Consider the following 14,094-nt stretch of genomic DNA (forward strand, 5'->3'; position numbering starts at 1 on the left):
TTGTGGGCACAGCAGTGTTGGCAGAACCGCATGCCTAATGGCACCTGTTTAATGTGATCTGTGACTTTCCATGGGCGCCACTTATTAGCAGTCACTCCTTATGACTTCCCATGGTTTAGCCCTAAGATGAAGCCAAAGAGCTTTCTCCAAAGACTCTGCCGAGGTGGCTGCAGGACTCAGCATCCAGGCCTGGTATATGAGAAGATAAGGGAGCTTGGCAGAGGTACCAGGTGGTGGAGGGGGAGAGCAGCTCCTGTGCTTGCTGGCTCTAAGATGGCCTTTACCTTTTTCATTTCTTAATGGTTATGAAATTGGCTGGTGTCTGACAATCCATGGGTGTGTTTCAAGTACTCTGTCTTTTTCCCACTATTTGAAAAGCTGTTATTAAACTGACAGCACGCTCTAAAACGGAGGGATGTTGTCCTTTGGGGTTAAAAAAAAATGCTGTCTGAATAGGACAGCCTGCAGCAACTTTTGAGAGGAAGGCTTGCAATCAGTGGAGTGCACAGGTGAAGATGTTCTTGAACCCCAGGGAAGAAAGCAGGGAAATGGATGACACTGCTGTCCTTGGTCAGGCAGGACCCTACTGCCTGGGAACTGGCACTTGGGTTTGGCAAAGACCCCCAGATTTCTGAAGCATGTCCCAGTCTACTCCTGAATGTGCCTGGTGGGGAAGGTACCCCAGGACTGAGGTTCTTTTCCTGGGAACCCCATTATTCTTTGAGTAATCTGGAAGGCAGAGGACCACATAAGGGTATACAAGTGGTGGTAGGTAAAAATGTACATTTGTTTCTTATGGCAAATCAAACAGCTTGCTGGTTAAGCTGACAAGTACATATCGAGCAGCCTTATGGGCCTGGCCCATGCTGGTCTCTTTACCTGTGTGGGCCAATCAGATGACCTGAACATTGTGTGGAGGCAGAACTATGGTGGGCAGAGGTAGGATGTTCAAAAAGTTCATGGAAAAATCAACAGATGAAAACTGCATGAGTTTCAAGCCTTTTTGCACCAGCGTACACTTACATTTTGAAGCTTCCTCATGATTGCTATACTGTATTGTTTAGGGAATAATGACAGGAAAGAAATGTCTGCACATATTCAGTACAGGCACTCTTTGAGGGTTTTCTGTCTGTGGTTGCTGGAATCTGTGTGGAATCAGCCCCATTTTGCAGATGTAGAAACTGAGGTAGAGGAAAAGAGGAGTGGCTCCACACAAGGCACTCCCTGGGAGGAACCTGTGCCAGAGAAGTCCCAGGGCTCTCTACCCAGCTCCCTGCTCTTCACACTGCCCGCACAGTTTCCCACAGCTTCCGTTTGCTTTTTTTTTTCCTGGAGAAGAAGAGTTAGTAAGTCCCCTCATGGGAGGAAATTGGGAGCCATGCTGGGTGCTGTGGTGGCAGAGTCAGAACTAGAACTGGGCATGCTGGTTCCCAGCCCCATCTCCTGCACTGACTATTCTGGGCCAAAGCCTTCGGGAGTGCAAGGAGCCACCTGGAGAATGGGAAACATCAGGCAGTGGTGATGACTTTGTCCTAGGTTACTGAATCCGCCTGTTCGATCTTGCTATGTCCCCGAAGGACAACGGAGGCAGACAGTTTATAGTAAGATGCCATCACAATGATTGACCCAGTGTTGAAAGAGCTACTCGTAGCAGGGATGATGTGGAAGAAGAGAGCACGCCTTCTCTGGAATCCACGGCGGGAGGGAGGGCGACAGGAGGGCCCCGTCCTTCCTCTTTGCCAGGCCCTATCCTAGCATGCACACTCAGCCTTTAGAATGGCAGGATCATCTGGCTTAGCAGCCAAGGATTCTCTCTCCTTTGTCCTTATGATAATGGGACAGGACAATGAAGTATTGCACTAAAACTTCTAGAAAGAACTTCTTGAAACAGGCTGGCATGTGTTGTAAAACAGAGCAAAAGCAGGTGTAACGCCTGTCTGTTCTTGGGCAGCCCCTGAGGCTGCTGGCTTCCAGGGCTATCCTCCTCCACAGGTGTCCCTCCACCTCCCCTACCCTTGGTCCCCACCTTCAAGGGCCCATGTGCCTTACCTTGCAGCAGCGTGTAGAAGGCCCCTGAGGCTGACAGGTTGGTAGTGATGGTGATGTCATCCTTGCTGGAAGTTTCGACTTGGACGTGCACAGAGCTGTCTGTATCGCTTCGGAAACTGCTCACCTGGCCAGTAGGGAAGGTCACATTTGTCAAGCGGCCAAAGCTGTCGTACCTGGAAATCAAGAGGGGAGCACTGAGTGACTGCAATGGAAAGGTGCCATGGCAGGATCCCGGCACATTCTGCTCTGGATTGGTGTGCTCGACTCTTTCCTGGTCGGGTTCTTACTCCCTGTCTCCTGTATCACCCGCATGGGTGGCACACAGAGTTTGCAGAGTCTGACTCACCTGCTGAATCCCCACAGCAGGAACACGGTTCACCCCTGGTAGTCCTTCCAGACTGGATTATTGTAAGAAGCCTGTGAAGGGGTCCCGTGTCTGCACTTGAGGATTCCCCTGGAGCAAGGGGAGGAGAGGGAGTGAGAGGGCAGTGATGTATGATGAGACCACCCACCCAGAACCTCTGTGTGAGGGGCTGAAGGTGGGTCTCCCCAGAAGTTATATATTCAAACTTCAATATTCTGAAAACTCCCTCAGAACTTCTGATAGAGGTTTTTATTTATTTCTTTCTGTTTTAAAGATTTATTTATTTATTTTTTTTTTGGAAAGGCAGATATACAGACAGGAGGAGAGACAGAGAGGAAGATTTCCCATCCACTGATTCACTCCTCAGTGGTAACAATGATTGGAGCTGAGCCAGTCTGAAGCCAGGAGCTTTTTCCAGGTCTCCCATGTGGGTGCAGTGTCCCAATGCTTTGGGCCATCCTTTACTGTTTTTCCAGGACACAAGCAGGGAGCTGCATGGGAAATGGGGATGCTGGTATAGGAACCTGTGCCCATATGGGATCCTGGCACATGCAAGGGACTTTAGCCACTAAGCTACTGTGCTGGGCCCAATAGAGACTTTTCTTAAAAACCACTATTGATTGGAAGCTTTCCCCAGAGATTTTGCAGGATACTATAGATCCTGGGCAAAGGAGCCTCTGAATCCAAGTCAGCACTAAACAGGTGGAGTCTTGTGATCCCCTCCTCACCAACTGCCTATACACCAGTGGCTCCCAACATTCACAGCTTTAGTGGGACATAGTGTTTCTAAAGCATCCTAACCCATTCTTGAGTCTCTTTAGCACCCTCCCGGCACACTGTTGGTGCATGATGATAGTAGGACTAGTTGCTTTCATACATCTTTTCATGTAATTTTCACTTAACACAGTTTTCCCATTTCATCTTCACTTATTCCTAGTCTAAAAGGTATGCATAGCTGACCCTCCACATCTGCTGCTTCGTTGTACTGAGGCTCAACCAACTGCAGATGGAAAATTCTTAGGAAATACTGTGCCTGAATTCCGTGTACAGACTTCTTCTCTTGGCCTTACTTCCTAACTCCTTACAATGTAACAATGAATTGCATTGTCTTGGGAGGTGTAGCTACTCTAAAGATGACACAGTATAGGAGAGGATGGGTGTTACATATATGCAAATACTACACCATTTTAGGTATGGGACTGGAGAGTTTACGGATTTGATACCTCTCGGGTGGATCCAGTGGATGACAAGGGATGACTTTTACTTTCTTTTAGGGAGAGTGTCAGAAATTAGGAAGAGTGAAGTCACTTGTTCAAAGTCATGAAGCTGGTAAGGGTGCTAGAATCAAAATCCAAACTCAGATCTATTTGCTTCCCTATGGCCACCAGCTTCTGTGTCCAAAGGATGGTATATTTCTGCTCCATCTTTTAGCAAGAATCCATTGCATGCATTTTTCCCTGTGGTAGGTGTGGTTGGGGCATGGCATGAAATGGGTTAATAGCATTTAAATTACCCTCATTAATTAGGTGAGCCCAAAGTGCCAAGAGCTTACATAGCCTTTTTGTACTTGTGTATAAATGGGAAAAAATTTGTCTACATATTTCTTATGTCTGTTCATGTGTGAGGTTGTAGCATGGGGTGAGCCACATGTGAGAGAATTTACAAAGGCTCATGGCAAGTTGGAAATAAAAGATTTTGGTGTAAAAAACTTTGAAACTCACACATGCAAAGTTCATGAGAAATACAAAGTTCATGTTATGAAAAGCATGAAAAACTAAGCATGGATTTCAAATGCTCCTTGCACCAAAATAAACATCTTTTCTTTTCATGTTGTGGTGATTCTTGGCGTACTCCCACCTGTGTCCTCCCTATTGGGCTCTGTTTTTGTTTCTGGGACAAAGCTGGCATGTGGGTCCCTAGGCAGCTTTCACAAAGGGATAATCCAGAGTGAGACAACTCAGGTCCACCCTGGTTCTTTTCGCTCCTTCTGCTGGGCCTGGCTTCTTGCTGGGACTCCTAATTCTGTAGCTTTGAGGCCTTCAGGGAGAGACCTAGGAGGGGAGACTTGAAGTTCTGTTGAGCAGTTTCCTGTGCAAGGCAAGATGTGGTGCCAGCACGTTTGACTGACATGCATTGACTGGCACGATCCTCAGCCTAACCATTCTTGCTGCAATCGAGGTGCTAACTGCTTTTTTTTTTTTTAAAGAATTATTACTTATGGATTTATTGCATTTGGAAGGAACAATTGGAGTAGTAACGAAGAGCTCTTCCATTCAGTGGTTTATTCTCCAGTTAACCAGAAACAGATCGGCCTGGGCCAGGCCAAAGCCAGGAGCTAGGAACTCAATCCAGGTCTCCTACCTTGAGTGGCAGGAACCCAAGCACTTGAGTCACCACTTGCTTCTTCCCAGAGTGTGCATCAGAAGGAAGTTGGAATTGGAACAGAGCGAGGACTTGAATCCAGGAACTTTGATCTGGGATGTAGGTATCCCAAGTGGCATCTTTTTTTTTTTTTTAAAGATTTATCTATTTGCATTGGAAAGCCAGATATACAGACAGGAGGAGAGACAGAAAGATCCTCTGTCTGTTGATTTACTTCCCAAGTGGCTACAATGACTGGAGCTGAGCCGATCTGAAACCAGGAGCCAGAAGCTTCCTTGGGGTCTCCCATGTGGGTGCAGTGTCCCAAGGCTTTGGGTCATCCTCAACTGCTTTCCCCAGCCACAAGCAGGAAGCTGGATGGGAAATGTGGCCACCAGGATTAGAACTGGTGCCTACATGGGATCCTAGTGTGGGCAGGGTGAGGAACTGAGCCACTAGGTTACCATGCCAATCCCCCAAGTAGCTTCTGAACCATTAAATTAAATGCCTGCTCCTGTAAAGGTCTTTTGAATGCAACACCACAGGTTTTGCTTTAAGACTACTTCTACAGGACGGCCAAAGGACAATGGAAAGTTGAGTCTCTACTGCTGAGGCCTGAGATAGAGAATCAGTGGCCCTTCCCAGGATGGCCCATGGCACAGTGGTCTCTATTCCATGTCATAGGCCAGGATTTGGTGCAGCTGTCTGCAGCCCTGGAACAGGGGCTCTCCCAGAGGCTGTGGGCACAGGGCATTGCAGAAACCCATCTACAGTCGTGGTTTCTCCTTTCTCTTTCATAGGTGCCAAATCTGGGTCTTCTAGGATAAGGTTGCTCCAGCCCAAGGTTTGGAGGTCCTTTGAGGCAAGGTACAGGGCTAGTTCTGAGAGGCAGCAGCTGGCAGGGATGGTGGGTCCTGTGGTGAAGATGGAGGGGTTCTGCATAGAACCCCATCACCTGGAGATTCTCAGAGCATTCCCCGCTCAGCCCTGAGAGAGGCTGGGCATGTTCTCTATGACCTTATGGCACAGGACACCAGAATAGGCAGGAAATCAACAAAAATGTTTACAGTGGCTTTCTCTGGTAGCCAGGGTTACAGGTGATTTTTAACTGCTTATTTAACCTCTATTTTCTATTTCCATGATTTTCTGCACTAAATGAGTATGCTTTTCTTAGTGAGCAGGGGTCTGTAATAACTAAAGTCATGTTGTGCAGAGGTCTTTTGTTTTTCAGATTTATTTTATTGGGTCAGCAAAAGTAGCACAGGAAGTAAAAAGCTATCACTTGCAATGCTAGCATCCCAGAAGGGAGCCAGTTTGTTGTTCCGGCTGCTCTGCTTCTGATCTAGCTCCCTGCTAATGCACCTGGGAAAGTAGAAGAGAATGATTCCAGTGCCTGGGCTCCTGAAACCATGTGGGAGACCTGGAAGAAGCTCTTGGTTCCTGGCTTTGGCCTGGCACAGTCCCTGCCAGTGGAACCATATGGGGAGTGAGCCATAGATCTGTAACTCATGGAGAGATGAGAAAGGAAGGAGGGGGGAAGAGAGGGAGGTGGAGGGAGGGATGAAGAAGGAGAGAGGGAGGATGGGGGGGGAAGAGGGAGAGAAATCGAGGGAGGGAGAGAGAAAGGAATGGAGGGAGGAAAAGAGGGAGGTGGAGGGGAGAAGGAGGGAGAAGGGAAAGGGAGGGAGAGAGGAAAGAGGGAGGGAGGTTGAGAGAGAGAGAGCGAGAGAGAGAGAGAGAGAAAGGGGGAGAGGGAGACAGACTCTTTCATATTGGCATTTACAGGCAAGTTCTGCTTATAGTATAAGCTGTCAGTCACATTTCCAGGCCTTTCCAGCAAAATATTATTAGAGCACTTCTAGTTTCTAAGTTAAACAGCAGGATCTTAGAGACCAATTTTGCCCTGGTCATCTTCACTAAATCTGTGGTTCATGATTACTTAAGAGTCCTGTCAGATTCTGAATCAACCTTTTTTTAAAAAAAGAGGTTTACTTATTTGGAAGGTAGAGTGACACAGGGCAGGGGAGAGGCAGAGGGAGGGATCCCACACATCCAGGGATTCATTCACCAGACACTTTCAACAGCTGGGCCAGGGTTGAAGCCAAGAGCCTGGACTTCTATCCAGGTCTCCCAGGTGGGTGGCAGGTCCCCATGCACTTGAGCCATTGACTGCTGCTTTCCCAGGCACATTCTCAGGAAGCCAGATGGGAGAGGAGGAACCCAGACTCAACTCAGGCACTCCTATATGGGATATAAGTGCCTCAAGTGGGTGCTTAACCCACACTACCATAATACCAGTTACCCAAGCCATCTTTTAAGGCAACAGGAAGATCCATTTCAGTCTGAATCTCATGGGCTGGGCATGTGTGCTAGTCTGATTTCTTGAGCCCCTGTTGCCTTGGTACATACTTTTTATCATAAGACCATGACTTAAGAGTTTTATTTAATTATAACACGCAAGGTCCTTTCAGTGTGGTCTTGGAGTCTTACAGGTCAGACTTGAAGTGAGGTTTACTAATGAGGGTCCAGTGTCACCTGAATATCACCCTTCACCAGGTCTTGCACCAATGCCACCTCCTAAAGCCCTGCTGACTTCTCCTGTCAATCTCCCCAGGGCACTCAGCACGTGGCTCTGTTCTAGAACTCCTCCCCTGGGCTGCAGAGCCATGGTGCAAGTTATCTTCCTCCCAGGTCAGTGGGCACCCACGATCAGGACATGTGTGTGGGTCAGATCACCTGGCTGGGAATCTTGATCCACACCACCTGGAGTCTGCCATCGCTGTCTACCAGCAGTGCCAGCAGTGTGTCCCTGGAGGACTGGCTCTCGGTCACCAGCTGGCAGTAGGCAGATACACAGTAGGCGTGGGAAAAACACGCATGGAATGCACTGATCCGGACCCAGCTTATTCCACTCACCAATCTCCCTTGGGCATCTCCCTGGAGTTTCAGTCCCTAGGACAGAAAGAGGATTTCGGATGGAGGCTGGCAATTGTTAATTACTATTGGAGGTAGCCTGTGATGTATAATTAAATCGAGCCTGTAGAAGATACAATGAAAAGGCCCCACGCCTTTGAGATCTGGTTTTCATTTCATATGAGACGACCAAAACCAGTAAATTCCATTCCTCACGTTTTCCATTAGAAGGGCTGAATGTCTTAATTAAATGAACATCAAATAGAACAACCAATTTGTATGACTTTGTCTCCTACTCATTCATTTCAGGACCTTCCAGAGCTTTGAGAACTGCCACGAGCTCCCTCTGCTGCTTGGTCAGTATGTGCAGTCTCACCAGACATGAGTCTATGTGTGTGTGTGAGTGTGTGTGGGGGGTGTGGGGGTTGGTGGGGAACTGGGCAGTGGGGCAGGGGGTTCTCTGCTCTGCCACGGAGCAGCCGAAGGCCTGCAGAGTGCAGAGGGCTGCTAGCAGCTTTCAGTTCTCTGCATTAAGTGGCTGGTCCTAGGACTGGTGACTGCTAGACAACGGTTTAATTATGTTTGTCACAGCTTTAATTGGGGAAATGCACAAAGCACTGGCAAATTTCCTGTCTCTGGCCAAGAGGAGTGCAGGGAGCAGTTGCTGTGGAAGGCCTTTGGAGGCAGCCAGTCTCCGCTTTGAGTCCAAGCTCTGTACTTGCTGGCAACGGTCTCAGTTCTGTTTTTCTCCTCTGCCACAAGGGGCGTGAAGGAAGGCAGGTTATAGGGTATGGCTTCTGGAAGCGTCTGCTTTCCCTAAGTGGGGATAATCACACCTAACTCAGGGACACAGGGAACACCAAAGGAGGGAACCAATGCATGCTTCTCCCAGAGCCTTCAGGGCCCAGGCCACTGGCTTCGTGCTTACACCCCAGAACTGAGTATGCTTGGCAGCGGCATGCTCAGGATTGGGTCTGAGCCATGACTGCTTGGCCAGCTCCTCCCTGCCTATGTGATTTCCCCTTGAACTTTACTCCTGCAGTTTTTCCGAGTTCTACCACATCTGTTCCTGTCCCCCAGACACACTGAGCTCCAACCACACCAGGGGTGCTCACGCCTGCTGTGCCTTTGCAAAGAGCACTCCCTCCTCTGGCACTGACATGGCTGATTCTTTTCATCATCTATGTTCCAGGTCAGTTCATGTGTCACTTCCCTGTGCGACCTTCCGTGACCCAATGTTTCTAAGGCAGCCAGGCCCTCCCATCTCCTTACACAGCTTCCATGTACTTAGTGCTTGCTCATATGATCACCTGTTTGTTGTCTGTCTCTTGCTGCTCCAGGAGGGGAGGGACCTTTCCTGAATTCCATATCCAGCATGTAGAAATATTTAGTTATTTAGTACATATTTGTTAAACAAATGGACTAACAATACAACTAAATAGCAGATACTACTACTAATTTTTTAAAAGATTTAGATGAAGAGCAACTATGAACTTCACCTGTTTGACCTTCCTCCCTCCAGATATGGAAGAGAACACTCAGTAATTGACAGAGTACCTTATGTAACCTGGCACCAGGCTTAGCACCATCCTCCAAGGTGGGCATTATTGTCAACATTTCACATATGGTAAAGAGAAGGTTTAAAGAATGTAAACAGCTTGCCTAAATTCACACACCTAGCAGAGGAGTAATACTGAAAATTCATGTATGTCTGACCTTAATGCACTCTTTGATTAGCCTACACATAAAATGATGCTAATGTAAATCCGAGTCTTCATGTTCTTTATTGTGACAGAAAAGAAAGGGTGTTTAAAAGTTTCAAGGGATGGGACTGACATTGTGGCTTTGTGGGTAAAGCTACCACCCGCAGTACTGGCATCCCATATAGGCTCTGGTTCAAGTCCTGGCTGCTCTGTTACTGATCTAGTTCTTTGGTAATGCACTTGAGAAAGCAGCAGAAGATGGTCCAAGTGCTTGGGCCCTGCATCCACGTGGGTGTGGCCCAGCCCTGACTGTTGTGGCCCTTTGGGGAGTGAACCAGTAGATGGAAGACCTCTCTCGCTGAAACGGCCTTTCAGATAAGAAAAATAAATCTAAAAATAAAGTTGCAAAGGTTTCAAGAAGATTGGCAACTTTCTCTGCCAGATGCTCTGCTTTGCTTCTGCTGTAACCTCCTGTGAAAATGCCTCTTCCCAACCCCAACCGTGGTTTTGGGGGCTTTGATAGAGAGGGCCAGATGAGTAGCTTTTCATAATCTCCTTCCACTGACTTCTTTACTCCATTTTCCCAAAGCATCTTTGGAGCACAGTGAAAGAAAGTACATAAAAGATTCATACAGCTGCTGTGAACTTGGCTCTCAGAAGAGGACTGTTAAAGGGTATCTTTGCACATATGTCAAGGTTTTTTACTTCACCCCTGCCAGTTCATCTTGAGCCACTTTCTATGTACAGCTGAAGAGGAAAATGCCAAATTGCCATCTCTGCTGCTAAACTTTTGCTGACCTGAAGTTGGAAAATAAAAGGTCTGATTTTGATGACTTTGATCTGTGATTGTTTCAAACAAGACCGTCATCCGCAAGGGGAACTGGACACTGCATCATATGTGAATATTAGAACTCCCAGCCCACGCACCAATTGCCCTCTTGGCCTCAGGTCAACTGTGATGGACGACATCATTACATCCTTAGCCATTTCAAAACCATGGCTAAGCCAGGGCACTTCTTTGCTTCTGCCTTGAAGCCTTATCCTTGCTGTCCAGTTACTGTAAAATTAAGTTCTAATTTCTAGCCTACTAAATTCCCAGGAGCTGGTCCATGTGGCCACTGTAGGCCTAACCTTTCCAATATGACTGCACATCTGGCAAATCTGGGATTGAATTCTGGCCCTACCACTTACATGGTCAGCCAGTCTCTGGGCTGGTTCTTCTCTCCTTCCCCATTTACATCTACTCCCTGTCCTTGCTGCTTTCCAGACAGGCTGGCCCCCAGAGGCTGCATCACCTGGGAATACTTGTTGGCTTGCTTATGGTTGGGTTAAACCAATGAAGGCTCTTGGCAGCAATGATGGGCAATGAGGAGAGGTTTCTTTCACATCATTTGTCCCTTAGTGTCACAATCCCTGCAACAGCTGTATCCACATATGATAGCAGCTCCCAACAGGTGGTTCTCCCTCACCATTACAGCTCCTCCTGGGCTTCAGCCACAACACCCTCCTCCTCCCTGCCTTGCCCTTGAGCCTGGTGATGGCTACTCACTTTTTTTTTTAGTTCCTGGGTGCCTCAGCCTTGTTTCTCAGTTTTTTTTTTTAATGTATTACTGCTTTTTAAATTTTTGTTTTATGACACAGTTTACTGACATCTCCCATCCCAGTCCTTTCCCCACTGATTTCCCCTCTAGTTTTACAATGGGTGTCTTTCATGAGCATTCATAAGTCCATCATGCTGCCACTGAAGCATCTCCTGACAATGGACAATGTCAGAGAGTCCAACTTTCTATTGTCAGGACATCTTCAGCCATTTCACTGGGAGTCCATCCTTGTTCTGTATGCATAGAAACATACCGCTCCCTGTCTCCACCTCTGAACATACCAGTTTCTGATATACTTCCATTGTTTATTCCCTTAAATATGGAGTCAGTGTATACAGTCCACAACGGGGACAAAAACAGTACACTTTCATCAACATCAAGTTAATGAACATGCTTTCTCAGTTTCTACATCCATGTCTTACATCCTTCACATGGCTTCATTTGAGAGATATCTTTGCTGAGTTTAATGTCTGAGTGCCCAGTTTTCTTGTTTCTTTCAGTGCTTTTCTTTCCTTTTTTTTTAAAGATTTATTTTTATTGGAAAGGTGGATATACAGAGAAGAGAGACAGAGAGGAAGATCTTTTGTCCGATGATGACTCACTCCCCAGGCGGCTGCAATGGCTGGAGCCAATCCAAAGCCAGGGGCCTCTTCCAGGTCTCCCACACGGGTGCAGGGTCCCAAAGCTTTGGGCCATCCTCGACTGCTTTCCTGGGCCACAGGCAGGGAACTGGATGGGAAGTGGGGCTGCCGGGATTAGAACCGGCGCCCATATGGGATCCCGGGCATGCAAGGCTAGGACGTTAACCACTGCGCCATCGTGCCGGCCCTTTTTTTTTTAAAAGATTTATTTTATTTTTATTGAGAAGTCAGATATAAAGAGAGGAGAAGAGAGATAGGAAGAGAGACAGAGAGAAAGACCTTTTGTCCGCTGATTCACTTCCCAAGTGACCGCAACAGCTGGTGCTGTGCCGATCCGAAGCCAGGACCCAGAAACTTCTTCCAGGTCTCCCACATGGGTGCAGGGACCCAAGGCTTTGGGCCATCCTCAACTGCTTTCCCAGGCCACAAGCAGGAGGCAGAGCCGCCAGGATTAGAACCGGCGCCCATATGGGATTCCAGTGTGTTCAAGGTGAGGACTTTAGCCTCTAGGCCACTGCATTGGGTCCTTTCAGCACTTTTCCAACTTGCTTGGCATCTGATGAGAAATACATTGTAATTTGTCCCTCTTTTTATTATGTTTTATAATGTTTGTCTTCCTTTCTACTTAGTGGTTTAAATTTGATATACCTAAAGGGGTGTGTGTGTGTGTGTGTGTGTTTATTCCATTTGGTGTTTTCTAAGCTTTCTAGTTATGTGGCTTGATGTCCATTATTAATTATGGGTAATTCTCAGCTATAATTTCCTCAAATGTCTCTTCTATCCCATGTTCCCTCTCTTCCTGTAATTCTAATTACATGTATATTATAGTGCTTTATAGTATTCCATGGCTCTTGAATATAGCTCTGTTCTATATTTTTTCCCCTTTTCTCTTTTTGTTTTAGTTTGGGCAACTTTCATGGACCTGTCTTTCTTGTGCTGTGTCAAGCTGTGTCATCAGAGTGATGAGCCCATCAAGGACATGCTTGATCTATCGGTGTTTTTTTATTTCTATTATTGCCACATGATTCTTTCTCATGGCTTCCATTTCTTTGCTGAAATTATCCATCTGATCTCATCCATTGTTCATTTTTTTCCATTACAGCCTTTAATATAATTAGAGCTATTTTAAATTCCCTGAAAGACAGTTTCAGTATCTGTGTGATAGCTGAATGGAGTTCTGACAATTCTTTTGTCACCCAGAAATGTGTTACTTTTTCTTGCCCTTTTTATGTTTAGTTGAGAGTGTGACATCTTGGGCAGCCCAGCAGAGACTGAAGAACAGATGCACGCCTAGAAATAGGTTTGAGTTTCCTTCTGTTAGGATTAGGTGGAGGGGGTCTGAGTTCATTTAATTAGGATTAGGGTTGACTTTGAGGCTTCTATGTGAAACCTTAATGCAGGCTTTCTCTTTTTCTAGTGTTGCTAGCATTGAGGGTGTGGGAGTGGTTTGCCAGAAGGTTTTCACTGCTGGTTTTCCCAACGTCCACTCCATTCTCAGCTTTAGAGCCTCTCTGGGTCTCTTCCCATGCTCTGAACCCCTGTCTTCTCAGCAACAGGCTGTGGTGATGGTGACAGGAGAGTTCTCAGTGGTTCTGAAGAAGCCTCTATCTTAGGCACCCGTGTGTGGTCACTTCCAGACTCCTGTCCCTTCTCGGAGAGCTGTTCTGAGCCTGTGGCTATTTCTGCTGTCCTCCCAACAGTAGTTCCTCCTACTTTCCAACCTTTATTTCATAGAATAGGGGTTCCCCAGTGTCTAAGCAAGACAGTGTGAGCTGTCCTCTTAATGGATCAAAGCTTTATTCACAGGCACTAAGGTGAGACGCTGCTAGAGACAGAGCATGCTGGCCCCTTGCCACCCTCTCAGGAGATGGTGATCCTGCTCTTAGGTCCAACACGCAGGACACTTTCTGAAATACTCTTTCTGTGGGGAAGCTCCTGGTTACATTTGGGGAAATACATGCTGAAGAGGATGTAGACTTTCCCTGTTTCTGTAGCTTCCAAGGACTTCCTAGCTTCCTATCAGCCTTCACATATCTACCAATTTGGCTGGCTGAAGTCTTTGACCAGTATCCATATGGGTCTGCTAGCAGAAGCCCTGTTCATACCTTGTCTCTTTCTGCAGGAGCCATTTTTCCTTGGGTTTGGGTCTGTCAATTGTCCAAGGACCCCAGGGAAGGCATTTATGGAGAACCCATGGGTTTTTCCTTTGTCTGACTAACTTTCAGCATAAGGTTGGGATGGTTTTCCTTCTATGTCCAAGCAAGAGTCAGAAGCCAACTCTCTCCATTTGAACTACTGCATCTGAATTCTAATTGGTGCCTGGAACACTCATAGTGTTGGGGCTTGGATTTCAATCTAGCATTCCCACTGTAGCACACTTTTCCCTCCCCTCCTTATCTCCCTTCCTTCCTGAATTTACATTTCATTCATAAAATATTTACTGAGCACCTACAAAGTGGCAA

General features: G+C 46.9%; 1 protein-coding gene across 4 annotated transcripts in view; it reads right to left on the reverse strand.

The window, feature by feature from the left end:
* TENM4 (teneurin transmembrane protein 4) overlaps positions 1 to 14,094 on the reverse strand; it is a 356,529-nt gene that overhangs the window by 19,200 nt on the left and 323,235 nt on the right. For all 4 annotated transcript variants that reach the window (XM_040963945.1, XM_040963947.1, XM_040963948.1 and 1 more), the window contains one exon: positions 2,050 to 2,222. In XM_040963945.1, coding sequence (XP_040819879.1) covers positions 2,050 to 2,222 — 173 coding nt within the window. The remainder of the gene's footprint in view (positions 1 to 2,049; positions 2,223 to 14,094) is intronic.

This window comes from Ochotona curzoniae, unplaced genomic scaffold, assembly GCF_017591425.1.
Source record: "Ochotona curzoniae isolate NIBS_2020 unplaced genomic scaffold, NIBS_Ocur_1.0 scaffold_3223, whole genome shotgun sequence".
In the NCBI taxonomy this organism is placed as follows: Eukaryota; Metazoa; Chordata; class Mammalia; order Lagomorpha; family Ochotonidae; genus Ochotona; species Ochotona curzoniae.